Genomic DNA, 14,240 nt, shown 5'->3' on the forward strand with positions numbered 1-14,240 from the left:
GCTATTAGCTGGACACTTAACGCTTACTGCACCTTAATTAAAATCCTCCCTGAATTAAACTGGATAGAAGATTTGCCACCATTTTGTATGCACACTGCAGGCCAACCTGTTTCGGTGGCTGGCCTCATGTGATCAGCCCCCCCCCCACAGCATTATCAGAGGCTTGGCTTTTATCAGTTGTATGTCTTTGAACGTCAGTGGTTGATTCATATTCTACAGCCTGGTTGCTGTAGGACTGGATCTGATTCTTCTTATTTTCTCACGAAGTATTGGTGGTAAATCTTCCATTTTCTGTAACCGAGACAGTAACAAATTATCCAAGATCGACGTTTGGCTGCTTTTTTAAATGTTTTATTACTTTATGTTCAAAATCTTTTAAAAGCTTTGAATTAGAAATCAATTTTTAATTTAATCTAATGACGTGAAAAATCTCCTAAGTGCGTTTTTTTTTCTTCACTTTTAATCACAGTCAAGCAGAAGTTTGGGGAAAAAAGATGAGAATAAATGTACATTTATGCTGAGATTCACCAATTTCCATATACCCTGAAGTGCTTCTCTAACCCTTGGCCTAAACCTGATTCAACCCAACATGGAGCCTAACAGGAAGTGTCAAATAATACACACATGTCCCCTCCTTCGGGCTCCGTGCTTCCACAAGCTCAGCTGATGTTCAGACAACATGGATGGAGGTGGAGACAGAGACAGAGCGCCGCCATGCTGCTGGGCCAGCTCCAACGTCAGCTACACACACACAGAACCATTCACAGATTCATATTCAGACCCAGTCAGGAAAGAAAAACAGAAACACATTCACACATAAAAAGAGAGTCAGACAAAAGGATCAGAATTAAAAACAGACAAAGAGAAAGAAGACAACAAAGTGAGCGAAAGAGCTGAAGAAGTTCACAAATAACTTAATAACAAAAGATCTCCTCCTCTGAGTTTCCATGTTTTACAACAGATAAATCAATCATTTTGGTTTTATAGACACTTTTCTGCCCCAGTTGAAAGATGAGAGGAATCCTTTAAATAATTCCACTGTGTAAGAGGTGCAAGCCTGAGGCTGAGGACGTACCACGGTGCAGTTGCTGGAGGCCGAGATGCACTTCCTGTCCTCACACCACTGACATCCTCGCGTGTTGGCGGTGCAGCTTGCGCAGTCCGAGAAGCGGAAACACTGTTCGTCCGTGCTGTCTGAACAAGAAACAACACAAACACATAAATGCACACATACAGGGAAGCTTGGCCCAGTCATTCCTGTGAGTGAGAACAAGGAGGATGGCGACCGATGCTGTGACATCATTACACATCAACTTCTAACTAAAAGTGTCTAAATCAATAACCACCAATAATAACAAATGATGGTTCACGGCTGGTACCAACCTATCAGACAGTATGCAGAGCGTTTACCCACAATGCATTTCGCTCCTGCCCGACCCGAAATCAGCTGGCCTGAAGCTGATTTCGCTTAAGCTCTAAACTCTGTAAACTTTAGCAACATTTGAAACATTTTCAGGCGAGAAAGTAGTCGTTTAGATCCCCAACGTGTTGAAAATCTAACAATTTTGTTCCCAGGAATTCAGCGCTACTAAAGCTAGCCGCAGTGAGCAACGCACTTCCGGTTATTTTCACAAAATAAAATACCCGTTGCCTTTTATCATAGGGAAAGCCATTACAATACAATTTTGTTTTGAAAACAGGAAGTGAACCTACCCTCGTTGTAGCTAGCTTGAAACTGCCGTTTTGACAGGAAATGACGATCGGCGACGTCACGTTACGTTGCATCTTGGGTAGTTTGAGTATGAGTAGTAACCTCATGATGCTTACCCAACATTTCGGAGAATCTAGTATGCATCCGGGAACTTCTCGCTTACTCCTACTACTCATACTAACTCAAAAAGTTAGTATGAGTAGTAAGAGAAGTATGCGGCTTTGAACACAGCCATAGTGTAACGTTTATTAGCTCCTCATATACTCACAGAACTAGAGTTATGTCCAGTACTTGTTGTTTTTAGTCAGAATTATTTGAAGCAGCTTTAAAACCCACCGCCAAACAAGGCTTTGGGAGTAACTGCAGGAGTCACAGGTTTATTCGCACCGGTGGAAACAACGAGCGAGGATGCTTAAGGCTGTAGCGATACTCTAATCTCACGATACGATACACGATATTCAGCCAACGATTCGATACGATACACTTACATCATTTTCTGAAAAAAAAGGGTCAGTGTGATTCAACATGAATTGTCGCTGATTGGACCGGTGGTCCAACCTTTGACCCGGAAGGACAACACCGCCAGACAAACAGAAACAAACGAACACTTTATATAACATTTTTATGAACTAATTTATCACCGTTTTGTATAATGTGACCCCCTGGCAATGTATTGTATTATTTAATGTTCTGTGTTTTCACTAATTGTAACGTCTGACTTTTCAATAAAGTTTAACATAAATAAAAAATATAAATAAAAATCGATACTTTATCGGGAAACAAAATATCGATATATATCGCAGTATCTGCAAATTTGTTCAGCCCTAAGGATGCTACAGTCTGGTTACAGCTCGCTTTCAGAAACAAACCATAAAGTTTCACACGGAGGCTCCCTCACAGCACTGCTGTATTAAGCTGACATCCGAGGTGGAGTCAAAAAGTCAAAATAGTCTTTTTTTTTAAACAAACAATATCAGGCTCAACTATGGGTTCAGCGCTGATACGACATTGAAGCAAAACTCAACTTCATTCAGTATTTACATGCTGCTCTCTGACAGCAAGAGGTGGTTTTAACATTTGTTTGCTTCAATCCTACTCATCATGGTCTCGGATAAACTCCCAGTTAACTCGTAGTTAACTCGTAGTTAACTCCCAGTTAAAAGGATAGTGCTGTGTAGACCGAGCAGTCCCCGGCTTCCGAGCAGCAAACACCGTAACAGGCACGGCTGTCGGCAGGCGCCAGCACGCAGTGATACGAAGGGAGAGAAAATAGGGCCAAGCCATTGTGAGGTCACACTTTTTTCTGAAGAACGATGTTGTGATGCAAATGTATTACTCTTTTGAACGCATATTGTTTTGAGAAGCAAAACGCTTTATTTTTTAAACCCCAGCCAACTAGCCGGACTACCTTCATCAACACCAAAACGAGGCTGGAACTCGGCTCACAGGACGCAGCAGGGGGTAAGAAAATGTTCATAAATGATATTACTAATATGGGATGTCACACAGCTTCATGTCAAAAGAGGCGAACTATCCCTTTAACTCCCAGTTAACTCTCAGGAAAGACGTTGTTTCCGTTTAACAACAAAAGGTCTAAAGTAGTGGATGAAACCTTTTAATAAAGCATTTCAATGTCGTCAGACAAAAATAATCACAGAATCTAATCATAAAGTTTTTAATTTGGCAACAATGAGGAGAAGCCGTGAACAAATCTGCCTTTTATGGGTTTTATAAGGTCTGAGCTGGAAGGGTGAGTGAAAGCAGAGAGATGAGGTCATCCCACCGATATCAAACTGAGTCTTATTTCATGGATGATTTGAAAAACCACCTTCCATCCCCAGCAAAGTGCTCCATCAGGGCTTTCGGACGCACACCAACATGTAATCAACATATTTGTTTGACAATAAGGAACCGGCACACATAGAGGGAACAGAGCCATGTTGGTTCATTTCACTTCAGCAAAAGTCGACCTGGGACATGTTAATACACTTTTACATCCATTTATGCTTCCGATGCATTTTTAAAGGACCCCAGCCGTAGCTTTGCTGCATTCTGAAAGCTCTTTAAAGGACGAGTCATCTTTATTTAACAGTTTGGGCAGAAAGTTAGCAGCCATTTTGGATCGGGATGGTTTTCCTTCAGTCGTTGGTTTCAGTTTATTTCCACAGAGAATAAAAATCGATCAGCAGGATTTACTTTTACTCTGTTTGCCCTCAAACACCCATCAGTCATGATGTAGTATTTAAGTATCTGTTCCCTGAATATCATCAGGATATATAATAATATTTATACTGACAGCAGGGGTTAGAGCGAGTACACTCACACACGTATTTGTGTTTGCTTATCGTTGGGTATCTGGTTGTTTTGTTACATCTTTGCTGTTTTTATTGCTGATATAAAAGCACTTCTGCTACATATTTTTGTAGAAAAAGCGCATTACAAATAAATATCTATCGACTGAATGATTGATTGAACATAAAAACTAACAGAGGACGGGCTCTGCTGGATTTGTATCAGGCTTCACATGGTCTTCTAATGTATCATGTAGCTCTATCTAAACATGACAGTAAACCTATTTTCATAATTATCAGCTACTTAAACCTGCATCAGCTGCATGAGGTATAATACCTAGAGGAGCTGCCGCATCTACATCTGGTTCAGTCCGATACTAATTGCATTAAAATTGGTTAATTGTTGCAGTGTTGACCTTCTGTTCCCTATAATTACGGTATGCAAACAAACTTCAGAAGCCAAAGCCTTCAGAATAATTACCATTATCATGAAACAATGGGGCTTCTGAGAGAAACACTTACAGAGAACTACACATTTCAGGGAAAATAAGTAGGTTTGTCATGGAAACTATTCAGAAAGAAACTCATGTGGATACAGTCATGTGGAAAGGGAAACACACCCGCTTCTGATTCTATATAATTACAAGTTCCAGAGGTGCAAGTCACAGCATCAAGTCTTTGTGCTGCGCTAAGCCTACACGTCCTCTAATCCAACACTCCCCCCGACTAACAATGGAAAAGCTGAGCAACTTTAATCCCAATGTAACCTACCAGGTCTCACGGGGCAAAAAGGAGCAGGAATAACATGGTCCGACTGTTCCGACTCCCACGTGAGGCATCGATTTTTGATCCACTGGCAACGAACGCCAGGTCCGGCGGCAGCACACAGGGCGGGGTTTGAGAAGGCCCGGCAGGACGGAGGGGTGTAGGCCAGCACGTCGTTCAGAAGGACACCCGAAAAACCTCCAAAGATGTACATGGAGCTGAAGAAGAGGAAGAGAGGTTAACACGAGACTGTTGTACCTACAACTGTGGAAGCCGGACAGCACAAGAAACATCTGCGGAGATTAACTCGGGCAGGGAACTTTTAAAGATAAATCTGAACTTTGGCACAGAGGACAGGCGGTTAGAAGGGGCTCTTCTGAAGTTCAAAAGCTGGCATTTCTGTGCCCAAAGCTGACCTTTCGGCAGGTACGTGGTTTTACGGTATCAGACCGCAATTTAAACAACGTGCACTTTTAACCGTTTTGCAGTTGAGAACCACAACCTCATATTTAGAAAAGCCGACTTTCAGCCTGGTCATTTCACTCTCAGCTGCTCCAGAGAGCGCCACATCATCTGCAAAAAAGCAGAGATGCGACCTTAAGGTTCCCAAACCAGACACCCTCCTCTGGCTGGTGGATGTAAATGTATTTTATATATACAGCCCTTTACAGACAATGCTTATGGTGTACCAAAGTGCTTTACAGCAGGTAATAAATAAAGAATAAGTAAAAACAAATGAAAACAATAAAAGAACAGTGAAAGCAATAAAATACAACAAAATCGAATGAGATAAAATAAGATAAAAGTGTCATTATATTACTGGGTATTAAAAGCCATCCTAAATAAGTCGGTTTTTAGCCTAGATGTGAAGAGGCCCAGGTCAGAAATAAGACGCAGCTGGACGGGGAGCTTATTCCAGAGCCTGGGGGCAGCTTTGGGAAAAGGCTCGGTCAGAAACTGATCTGTTGACCTCAGAGCTCTACCAGGACTGTTAAAAGCTCAGATAAATACGATGGGGCGAGGCCGTTAAAAGTTTAAAATCAGTTCTATAAAGGACAGGAAGCCAATGGAGGGAGTTTAGAACAGGAGTGATGTGCACACGTCTGTTGGTGTTGGTTAAAAGACGGGCAGCAGCGTTCTGCACAAGCTGAAGGCGGCTGAGAAGACTGGGAGACGCCGACATAAAGCGCATTGCTATAGTCTGACCTTGAACTTATTAGGGCATGCATGGCTTTCTCAAGGTCATGACGACTTAAAAACATTTTCTGACGACATTGTTAATTTGTTTGTCCAACCTCAGATCAAAGGTCAAAGGTCACTCCCAGATTTCTGACAGTTGAACTAAGGCTGCGGCTACACGAAAACGTTTTTCACTGTAAACGATACTTTTTCTTATCGTTTCACTGTCGCGGCCACACGGAGCCGGCGTTCCCACTACCCCAAAACGATAGTTTTTGAGAACGGGTTCCAGAGTGGGAAAGTTTGAAAACGGCCTCGTTTCGTTTCCATTGTTACAGCTAAAACGTTTTTCCTTCAGTCAAACGTTGACGCTGTGAGCCAATTTTAACACTTCTCTATTGTCTCACAGCGTGGCGTGACACAGTGGCGTGTGTACTGCATCGTTTCATCGTTTTCATCCGTTTTCGTCTGGACCTGAGTCTTTACAGCAGCGCGTTGTCGTGTGGTCGCAAGAATTTTCGTACCCGTTTTAAAAAAAAACCTCGTTTCGTTTTCGTGTAGCCGTAGCCTAAGCTTTGAAGACAAGGTGCCAAAGCCAGCCGTCAAAAGAAGAAACCATTTGCTTTAGGTCGTGAGGTGAAGTTTCAGGGGTTTTTTTCTTGACGTTTACAGACCATCTATAAGATGAAATCCCCACTGGGTGAACATGAAGACTTTTAATAAACAGCTAAGTTATCATACAGATCAGTCTAGCGGTAATGATAAGAGCTTTATGCCCCCATATTCAAATACAGATGGTGTAAATGAAGTTTGTGACAGTGTGAAGTATCCACATACAGGTAAAAAGGTGAGCTGAAGTTTTTAAACTGAAGCTTCACAGGAGGCAGCAGCAGAAGCAGTGATGGAAGACGTGGAACTAAATATAACACTGAGTAAAAGATCAATCCATAAACAACAAAACCACAACCTGTGAATGGGGAAATGCTGAGAAGACATCAAGGGAATGCAAAAATGTGGCAAAGAATGATGCATCTCGACTGGATGTTTCATTGAGCAGGAAGGAAAGCTGCTATTATTTTAGTATTTGAGTTACTCTGCTGAGGTGTTCCTGAGTAAAGCTCAAATGTACAATGGTGTGGAGAGTTTGGGGGAAATAAGTATGTTCCAGATGCAATGTGGCGAGGAATAGAAGATAAAATGGCTGGGTGGGGGTGTACTTACTTACCCATTGCTAACCACAGCAGAGTGTCCGAAGCGGTTAATGTCCCGGTGAAGGCCGGGCCGGGGAAGGACGGCCCATTCATCACAAGCTGAGGACAGCACATATAAACAGGTGAATACATTTCTACATCCACAGCTTTTCTGCCTGAAATCAGAAACAGATAAAAAGGTGAATTTATTCTTTTTTTATTTATTTTTTTCATTAAAAAAGATCAAATAAGATCAAATAAAAACACAAAGAAGAACAGATGAGGACCAACCTTAGCATTGTGCCACAAAGACTTTTAAATGTCTTTATGCTGCACAATTAAGGTTTTATCGATCTGGAAATGGGCTAAAATAAAACAATATCTTTAATTATTCTATCATATATCATCAGTGTATAACAGTAGAATTAAGGAGAAATAAGGTGTTCCATTCCATTAACCTTCTGACATCAGATTATGGCGGAAAAAGGAGGGAAGATGAGCTGGGAGACGACTTCATAAAACAATTCATACCACCAAATTTCTTCATGAAGCACTCCCCCCCTTTTTCTTCACCTAGTTATCATCAGCTCTGAGTATTTCACTGTTTTAATGACCCATTCATACTCCCACTTTATTCATCTGGAAATGACTGCATGTCAGTTTTAGTGTGTGTGAGACAGAAAGAGTTAAGAGAAAATGTGCCATTTAGCCATATAAGGCTTCCCTTAACATCATCAAAGTCCTGGCAAAGGTGGGGACACCAGGTTGCTAACGACCTCGTTAAGAGAAGCCAGTTGGGAGTGTTTCTCTTTAAAGTGATGATGTGACAACAGTAGAGATGGAGGGTAAAAGGGAGGAGGCACCAAGAGCTCAGGTCAGCCTTTGACATTCCAAATATTGTGTTTATTTGTTCTTTAAAAGGGCCAATCTTACTTTTCTGCTTTAGCTGTTACATTTGACTGCTGAGTGATATCACAATTTGATGTTCGCCATCTTCCTCGAATGCCTGAGTTTGTTGTTGGTGGTGAAGAGGTCAACAGGAAGTGGCTCTATTAGCAATAATTGGAATGGATACAGCGCCACTTATCATACCACGCTTTGTGGAGAGAAGGCGATTGGCTGCAATCTTCCATCTCTCCAGGACCAGTACGTCTCCAGGACTCTGAGAAAACCTCACGCCACAAGAACAGCTTCTTCCCATCCGCCACTTGCCTTATCAACAAGGCCTAGAGCCCCCCTTGACACCAAGGCTGTGTTCGAAACCGCATACTTCTCCTACTACTCATACTAACTTTTTGAGTTAGTATGCGAGTTTTAGTAAGCGAGAAGTTCCCGGATGCATACTAGATTGGCCGAAATGTTGGGTATGCATCATGAGGTTACTACTCACACTCAAACTACCCAAGATGCAACGGAACGTGACGTCGCCGAACATCATTTCCTGTCAAAACGGCAGTTTCAAGCTAGCTACAATGAGGGTAGGTTCACTTCCTGTTTTCAAAACAAAAGCACCAATTGTATCCTAATGGCTTTCCCTATGATAAAAGGCAATGGGTATTTTATTTTGTGAAAATAACCGGAAGTGCGTTGCTCACTGCGGCTAGCTTTAGTAGCACCGAATTCTTGGGAACAAAATTGTAAACAGTCGGTATTTTGTCAGGTTTTCAACACGTTGGGGATCTAAACGACTACTTTTTCACCTGAAAATGTTTCAAATGTTGCTAAAGTTTACAGAGTTTAGAGCTTAAGTGAAATCAGCTTCAGGCCAGCTGATTTCGGCTCAGGCAGGAGCGAAATGCATTGTGGGTAAACGCTCTGCATACTGTCTGATCGATGAGTATGCAATATGGAAGTATGCAAGTATGTAGTATGCGGTTTCGAACACAGCCCAACTCTCTCCCTCTGCCCTCCAGACCTACAAGCTACATTAGGTTAGCATCTTCAGAACTTCTGCGTTACATTAACGCACAGTCTGTATTTGTATATACATCTATACTGTCTGCACCAACTACACCAAGTCAAATTCCTTGTAAGTGCAAACCAATAAACTTGATTCTGGTTAAGTTGGACACAATGTCAGACACGAGTGGCTCCCAACAATGAGAATATAGCAGCTGGAGCACTTTCTTTTTGGCTTTCTTTGACTTCTTTTCAGGCAACAGGACTCTGGGCTAAATATAAATGTTTAAAAAAAAGGCCTCGACTGTTTAAGTACTTCTACAGTTTATTAAACAACTGCCCAACTCATTCAGAAATCTACGTTAATTACAGTCAAGCCATTGTTCATCATGCTGTTCTTGGCATCCATTTTAGTCCAGAATATGATGTTATCATAGTCTACAGTGGGTGAAAGGCTCATTTTCCAACATTAAGCAGTGAAAAGATGGTTTTATAGAGTTACAGCATGGAGGAGAAGCTCTTCAGTTTGTCAATGTTTAAACTTTTCTTCAGAACCGATAAATATTCATGTGAAAATAAGTGTCTCTTAGTTCTAAATCTGAGATGAACCAAAGTAGCGTCGTATTTAACTAGATATTCTTCTTAAAACTGTCGAGCATCTCTTAGAACTTTGTTTTTTCCTGTAAAGTGATTTCATCTGTGGTATCAACACGTCACGAGATAACATTTTCTCATACTGACCACCATTTGCTTTCACTGCACTTTTGATAAAACATTAAAGTTCCTTCTTGTGTCTTTCTACCCAATCACAAAGACAAAGACTTCCTTTTCAATGCAGTAAATCTGTTGTTCCAGATCAGGAAGTTGTTCTCAAACTAGTTTCAAGTAAAGAAAGACAAAGAAATCTAATTCCACCACATTGCTTAAAGTAAGAACAACTTTAGACCTTTAAAGGTGCCGGTTTCATGGATTTTGTTGGCGCTTAATATTTTATCAGGATCTGAGAATAGAAACGGATCACACAGGAAACCTTCCACCAATCCAGGCAGAGTTGTGTCATCACACAGGTGGATCTCTGCTGTGCCCTACCTGTGCATCGTACATCATGTCAAGTCAAGGCGAGTTAGGTTTGATCGAGACAGTGGAGCTTACAAACCTGGACAGGTTCTGGGGAAGTGGCAGCCTCCCTTGTTTTTCCATTTTTACCAAATATGTGCACGTTACAGAGAGAAATCTCCATTTTATGGGAATTTTAAAGAGGAGAAAAAAGCTGACTCAGAGACTCAAATTCATTGAAGCTATTAACAATAAAACGGTAGAAGCCTGATGGAGAACATAAGGGGGAATCTGTTGCTATGCAACATTGATCAGGTACACCTCTCAGCAGTCTTTGAATCTTTGATATCCCCGTGGAATCCATCTCTAAATCTTGCACAGTTGTTCTGTCAGCTCAACATTAATAACACTTCTGTTGAAGTTCTACTCACTCAGCAGAGATTCAGCTGCGTGCGGCGCTGTGACATCTAAAATCTCATTTCTGTGGTTGTGAAAATAAGCTCATCGTTGCTGCAGGGAATTTATACGACTGGAGACCTTTTCCTAGAAAACGGTCAGCTTCCATAGCTGATTTCTACCTTATTTCTGAGACATTTTTGGTCTTAAAGTGCTTATTATCGTAAACCTTTATTTAAAAGTGAGTATTTGGAAATGTTATAGAGGACATAAAGGACTCTAAATGAACAGAAGTCCACAGAGTGGGATTGCTCTTTGATGACATCAAGCGATAAGCAAGTTTGTGATCCTTTTTTATTCAAAAGCCGTGAATTTTAATTCACACTTGTGAATATAAAGCTAACCTCTGATGATAAAGAGACATAAACACAAACACCCAGGGGAGGACAGGGGAGAAAAAGTGGCTGCTTGGTTAAAAAAAAAAAAATATATATATATATATATATATATATATATACACACACACACACACACACTCGTTATTATCCCGTTATTATCCCGTTGACACATTAATTATTTAACGCCGATAAATATTTTATTGCGCATTAACATGGTTTTTTGAGGGGGGATTTTTCTAATGTTTCTTTTTTTAATTTAAAAAAACAAACATTTTGGGGGGCTTTTCTGCCTTTAATGGGTAGGAAAGTTCAGAGAGACAGGAAGCAGGGAGCAGAGAGAGGGGGAACAACACACAGTACAGGACCGTCCAATGCGGAACTCGAACCGGGGCCAGCTGCAGCGAGGACTATTGCCTCTTGTACATGGGGCGCCTGCTCAACCTATTACGCCACAGACCACCCCTGTTTTATTATTTATTTTATTATTGTAAAAGTCTTTTGCTGTCTGCTGTGGAACCGGAAAAGAAAGTAATCGGCAAATCCACCAAACATGGAAAAGGGTACGGAACTTTTACTCGGCCATTTTCATTTCAAAGTTCTTCCAGACGGCGGAGTCGACAGAACCAAAGTCATCTGCATTCACTGCCAAGTTGAATTGTCTTCTCACCGTAGTAGTTCCAGTCTAAAATATCATTTAAAGGCAAAACACACAACTGATAGCAGCAAGTCATTCAAGGAAACAGACAGTGGAGCGAGGCTTCTACATAAAAACTACAGAAAGATGCTGATGTTAAAAGTGTGTTTGCACAACAAATGTTATGGCACTTTCATTCATATGGCAGCACATTTAAAATAAAACTAAATGCTAAAAGCCATACACTACTTTTGGTTTCATTTATGGATTTTGAGTACAAATGTGATTAATCAGAGAAATCATGTGATTAATTAGATTAAAAATTTTAATCGTTGCCCAGCACCAATATATACACACATAGTTACACTGATAATGTGATGATTTTTATTCTGAGATGACCAATGTAATTTAATGCAACAACATACATGTATTGATATATAGCCAAATGGGGAACTATAACAAAGCCACATATTTTTTGCCATCAACAAAGTAACCTTTAAACTTAACAACTTGAACCTGAGAAAAAAAAAGAGTGGAAGAAACCTACATTGTTTATTCTAGGAGCAACCTCTGCAGCAAACAACTCTTTTCTGCTACAACATCTATTATCTCATCACTCTCCAGCATCTAGTGCATCTAGCCTAGTAGCCAGGAGCATGAAAGCCTCAAGGTGCTGTTGTGAAAGAGAGGCCCCAAGCCTGTTTTTGATTAATTATCACGTGGATTTCTGCTGGATGCCAGAGACAAACAGAGATTTTAATTTATGTGTCACTAATAGGGACGAGGCATTTCTTTTTTTTGTGAATGTTAAGTTTTTTATAAGCTTCGTTGTTTGTTTTAGTCGCCCGAGTTTTTCTGATCTCCGCTCTTCGTTGTCAGCTCAGCTGGTCGGCCCTGCAGCGCTTGTTCATGAGGTAGAGAAGCCATGTGAGATGACATAGTTTGGGGCACAATGCCCCAGCAAAACATCAGCGCCCCAGAACCTGTCACCTCTTGCGTATTTGCTGTTGCGCTAGCATGGCGGTGGGCCGCCAACTAAAGCCTCTAGAATGGCGTCGGCTCGCGCGAGCGGTGTTGATGACGTCACGATTTCATGCCGGCTATACGGTGACACAAGTCGATGCGCCAGTAGTTGCAATTTTCTCCGTCACAGAGGTGAAAGTGGAGAAGAAAACAATGCCCACTGTCAAGAGCAGGAACACTGTCATCAATGATGCTGCTGCAGCATCTGGAAGATGAAATGCTTAGAACCTTGCTGGCAAAAAGAAGACGAAAGAGAAGACGGGATGTTCGCCCTCTGCATGAGGACCGACGTGAACTCACTGTCCTCGTTAAACCAATGAGTCTCTGCCCTCTTCTTTGCCTTCACGTATCTGTCCCGTAGCTTCTTCCACACATTCTTACAGAACTCTCCCTCTTTCCCCAAAGTTCTGCCAATCTCTGTCCACCAGTTTTGGGGGTTTGCTCCCTGTGCTGTTTCACTGCAGTTGGGTACAGATTCCTGTACAAACGCACCTCCTGACTGAGCCTGGTATCTAACTGGTCCATCCGGTTTGTCGTTCTCGGTGCAGCCAGGTTACAAAAATCGACTGGTGGACGACAACGCGTTGCCGAGTTCTCTGGCTCCCTTCGGTTCAGATCTTTGTGGTCATAAACCATCGGGTGCTGTTCCACGGTAAAGATCAAGTTCTCCTCGTCCATTATTCCCTGAGCAATGCTGACCTGTTGCCAACTAGCTTGTGAACAGGAAGCAGCGTGTTCATTTCAACCAACAAGAAGTTTTTAGGGGCGGGACGCTGCCGCGAAATGTCTTCCAGAAAGAGACAGCGCGGGTGATTTTATAAGGGGTCGGCGGCATCGCTGGATTGAGTGACATCGCTTGCGGCATGTCAGGACAGGCTGATTGAAAAGTACGCATTCTAATCACTTTTTAAATCGCTCACTCGCATTCAGTCAGGATGAGGTGTAAGCCAGCGGCCCCGTAGCGGGGATTTCCCCGGTAACCCCGTAAGCCAGTCTGCCCCTGCACATACCTTACATCTGATTCGGGAAACAAAACCAAAAACCTTCTAAATTTGATTAAAACATTCGGTGATTCAGGCACACTGGACATGCAGACTTTAACCAACCACCAAGAAGCTCAAGTTACCAAACTAACCACTGAAGAACAGCAGGCCTAAAACGTACTTATCAGCCGCAACAGACTCACAGACTCACACATGAACACAGACTTTAATTTCCTGACAGGATATGAGAAAATCTGTGTTAATAATGCATGGTGGCACAGAGACAGAAATCATGAGTCCAGATCGAAGCGGGCAGGCACGTCAGGCTGATTGACAGTTTGATCTGATCTGCACTAATGGAGGAGTTGATGAGGGCGGCCATGAGGAGGTGGCAGAGGAAGAGGCTTGAACGGCAGCTAGTGACTGCTCCTCCAATGCATCATGTCTTCCAACATCTTAAAAAGAAGCTCCCAGCCCGCCCTGGGCCCTTCAGCCGGGCGTGTTTGGGTATGTGTTGTTGGTTGCATACAGTGTGTGGGTGTGAGCCTGTGGTGTGTCAAGTTGGAGAGGACTGCGTTTTTAATCAGAGTTCATTTTCCCCCCAAAATCTAATTAGAAGCGTGCGGGTGGCGGTGTTGAGGGGGAGGCAAGAGCTGAAGGGGGAGAATTAAATCCAAATGAAAAGTGCTTTCCATGTTGGCTGGTTCTAATGCAC

At 42.1% G+C, this 14,240-nt stretch overlaps 1 protein-coding gene across 2 annotated transcripts in view; it reads right to left on the reverse strand.

The window, feature by feature from the left end:
- Positions 1-14,240, reverse strand: part of atrnl1a (attractin-like 1a) — a 425,977-nt gene that overhangs the window by 307,758 nt on the left and 103,979 nt on the right. The window contains exons 11-14 of one of the 2 annotated variants that reach the window (XM_075481024.1): positions 7,172-7,256; positions 4,774-4,985; positions 1,076-1,194; positions 625-741 (exon numbers count right to left, since the gene is read on the reverse strand). In XM_075481024.1, the coding sequence (XP_075337139.1) occupies positions 625-741; positions 1,076-1,194; positions 4,774-4,985; positions 7,172-7,256 (533 nt within the window). The remainder of the gene's footprint in view (positions 1-624; positions 742-1,075; positions 1,195-4,773; positions 4,986-7,171; positions 7,257-14,240) is intronic. The other variant, XM_075481032.1, reaches the window with a different exon arrangement.

Source organism: Odontesthes bonariensis, chromosome 2, assembly GCF_027942865.1.
Source record: "Odontesthes bonariensis isolate fOdoBon6 chromosome 2, fOdoBon6.hap1, whole genome shotgun sequence".
NCBI lineage: Eukaryota > Metazoa > Chordata > Actinopteri > Atheriniformes > Atherinopsidae > Odontesthes > Odontesthes bonariensis.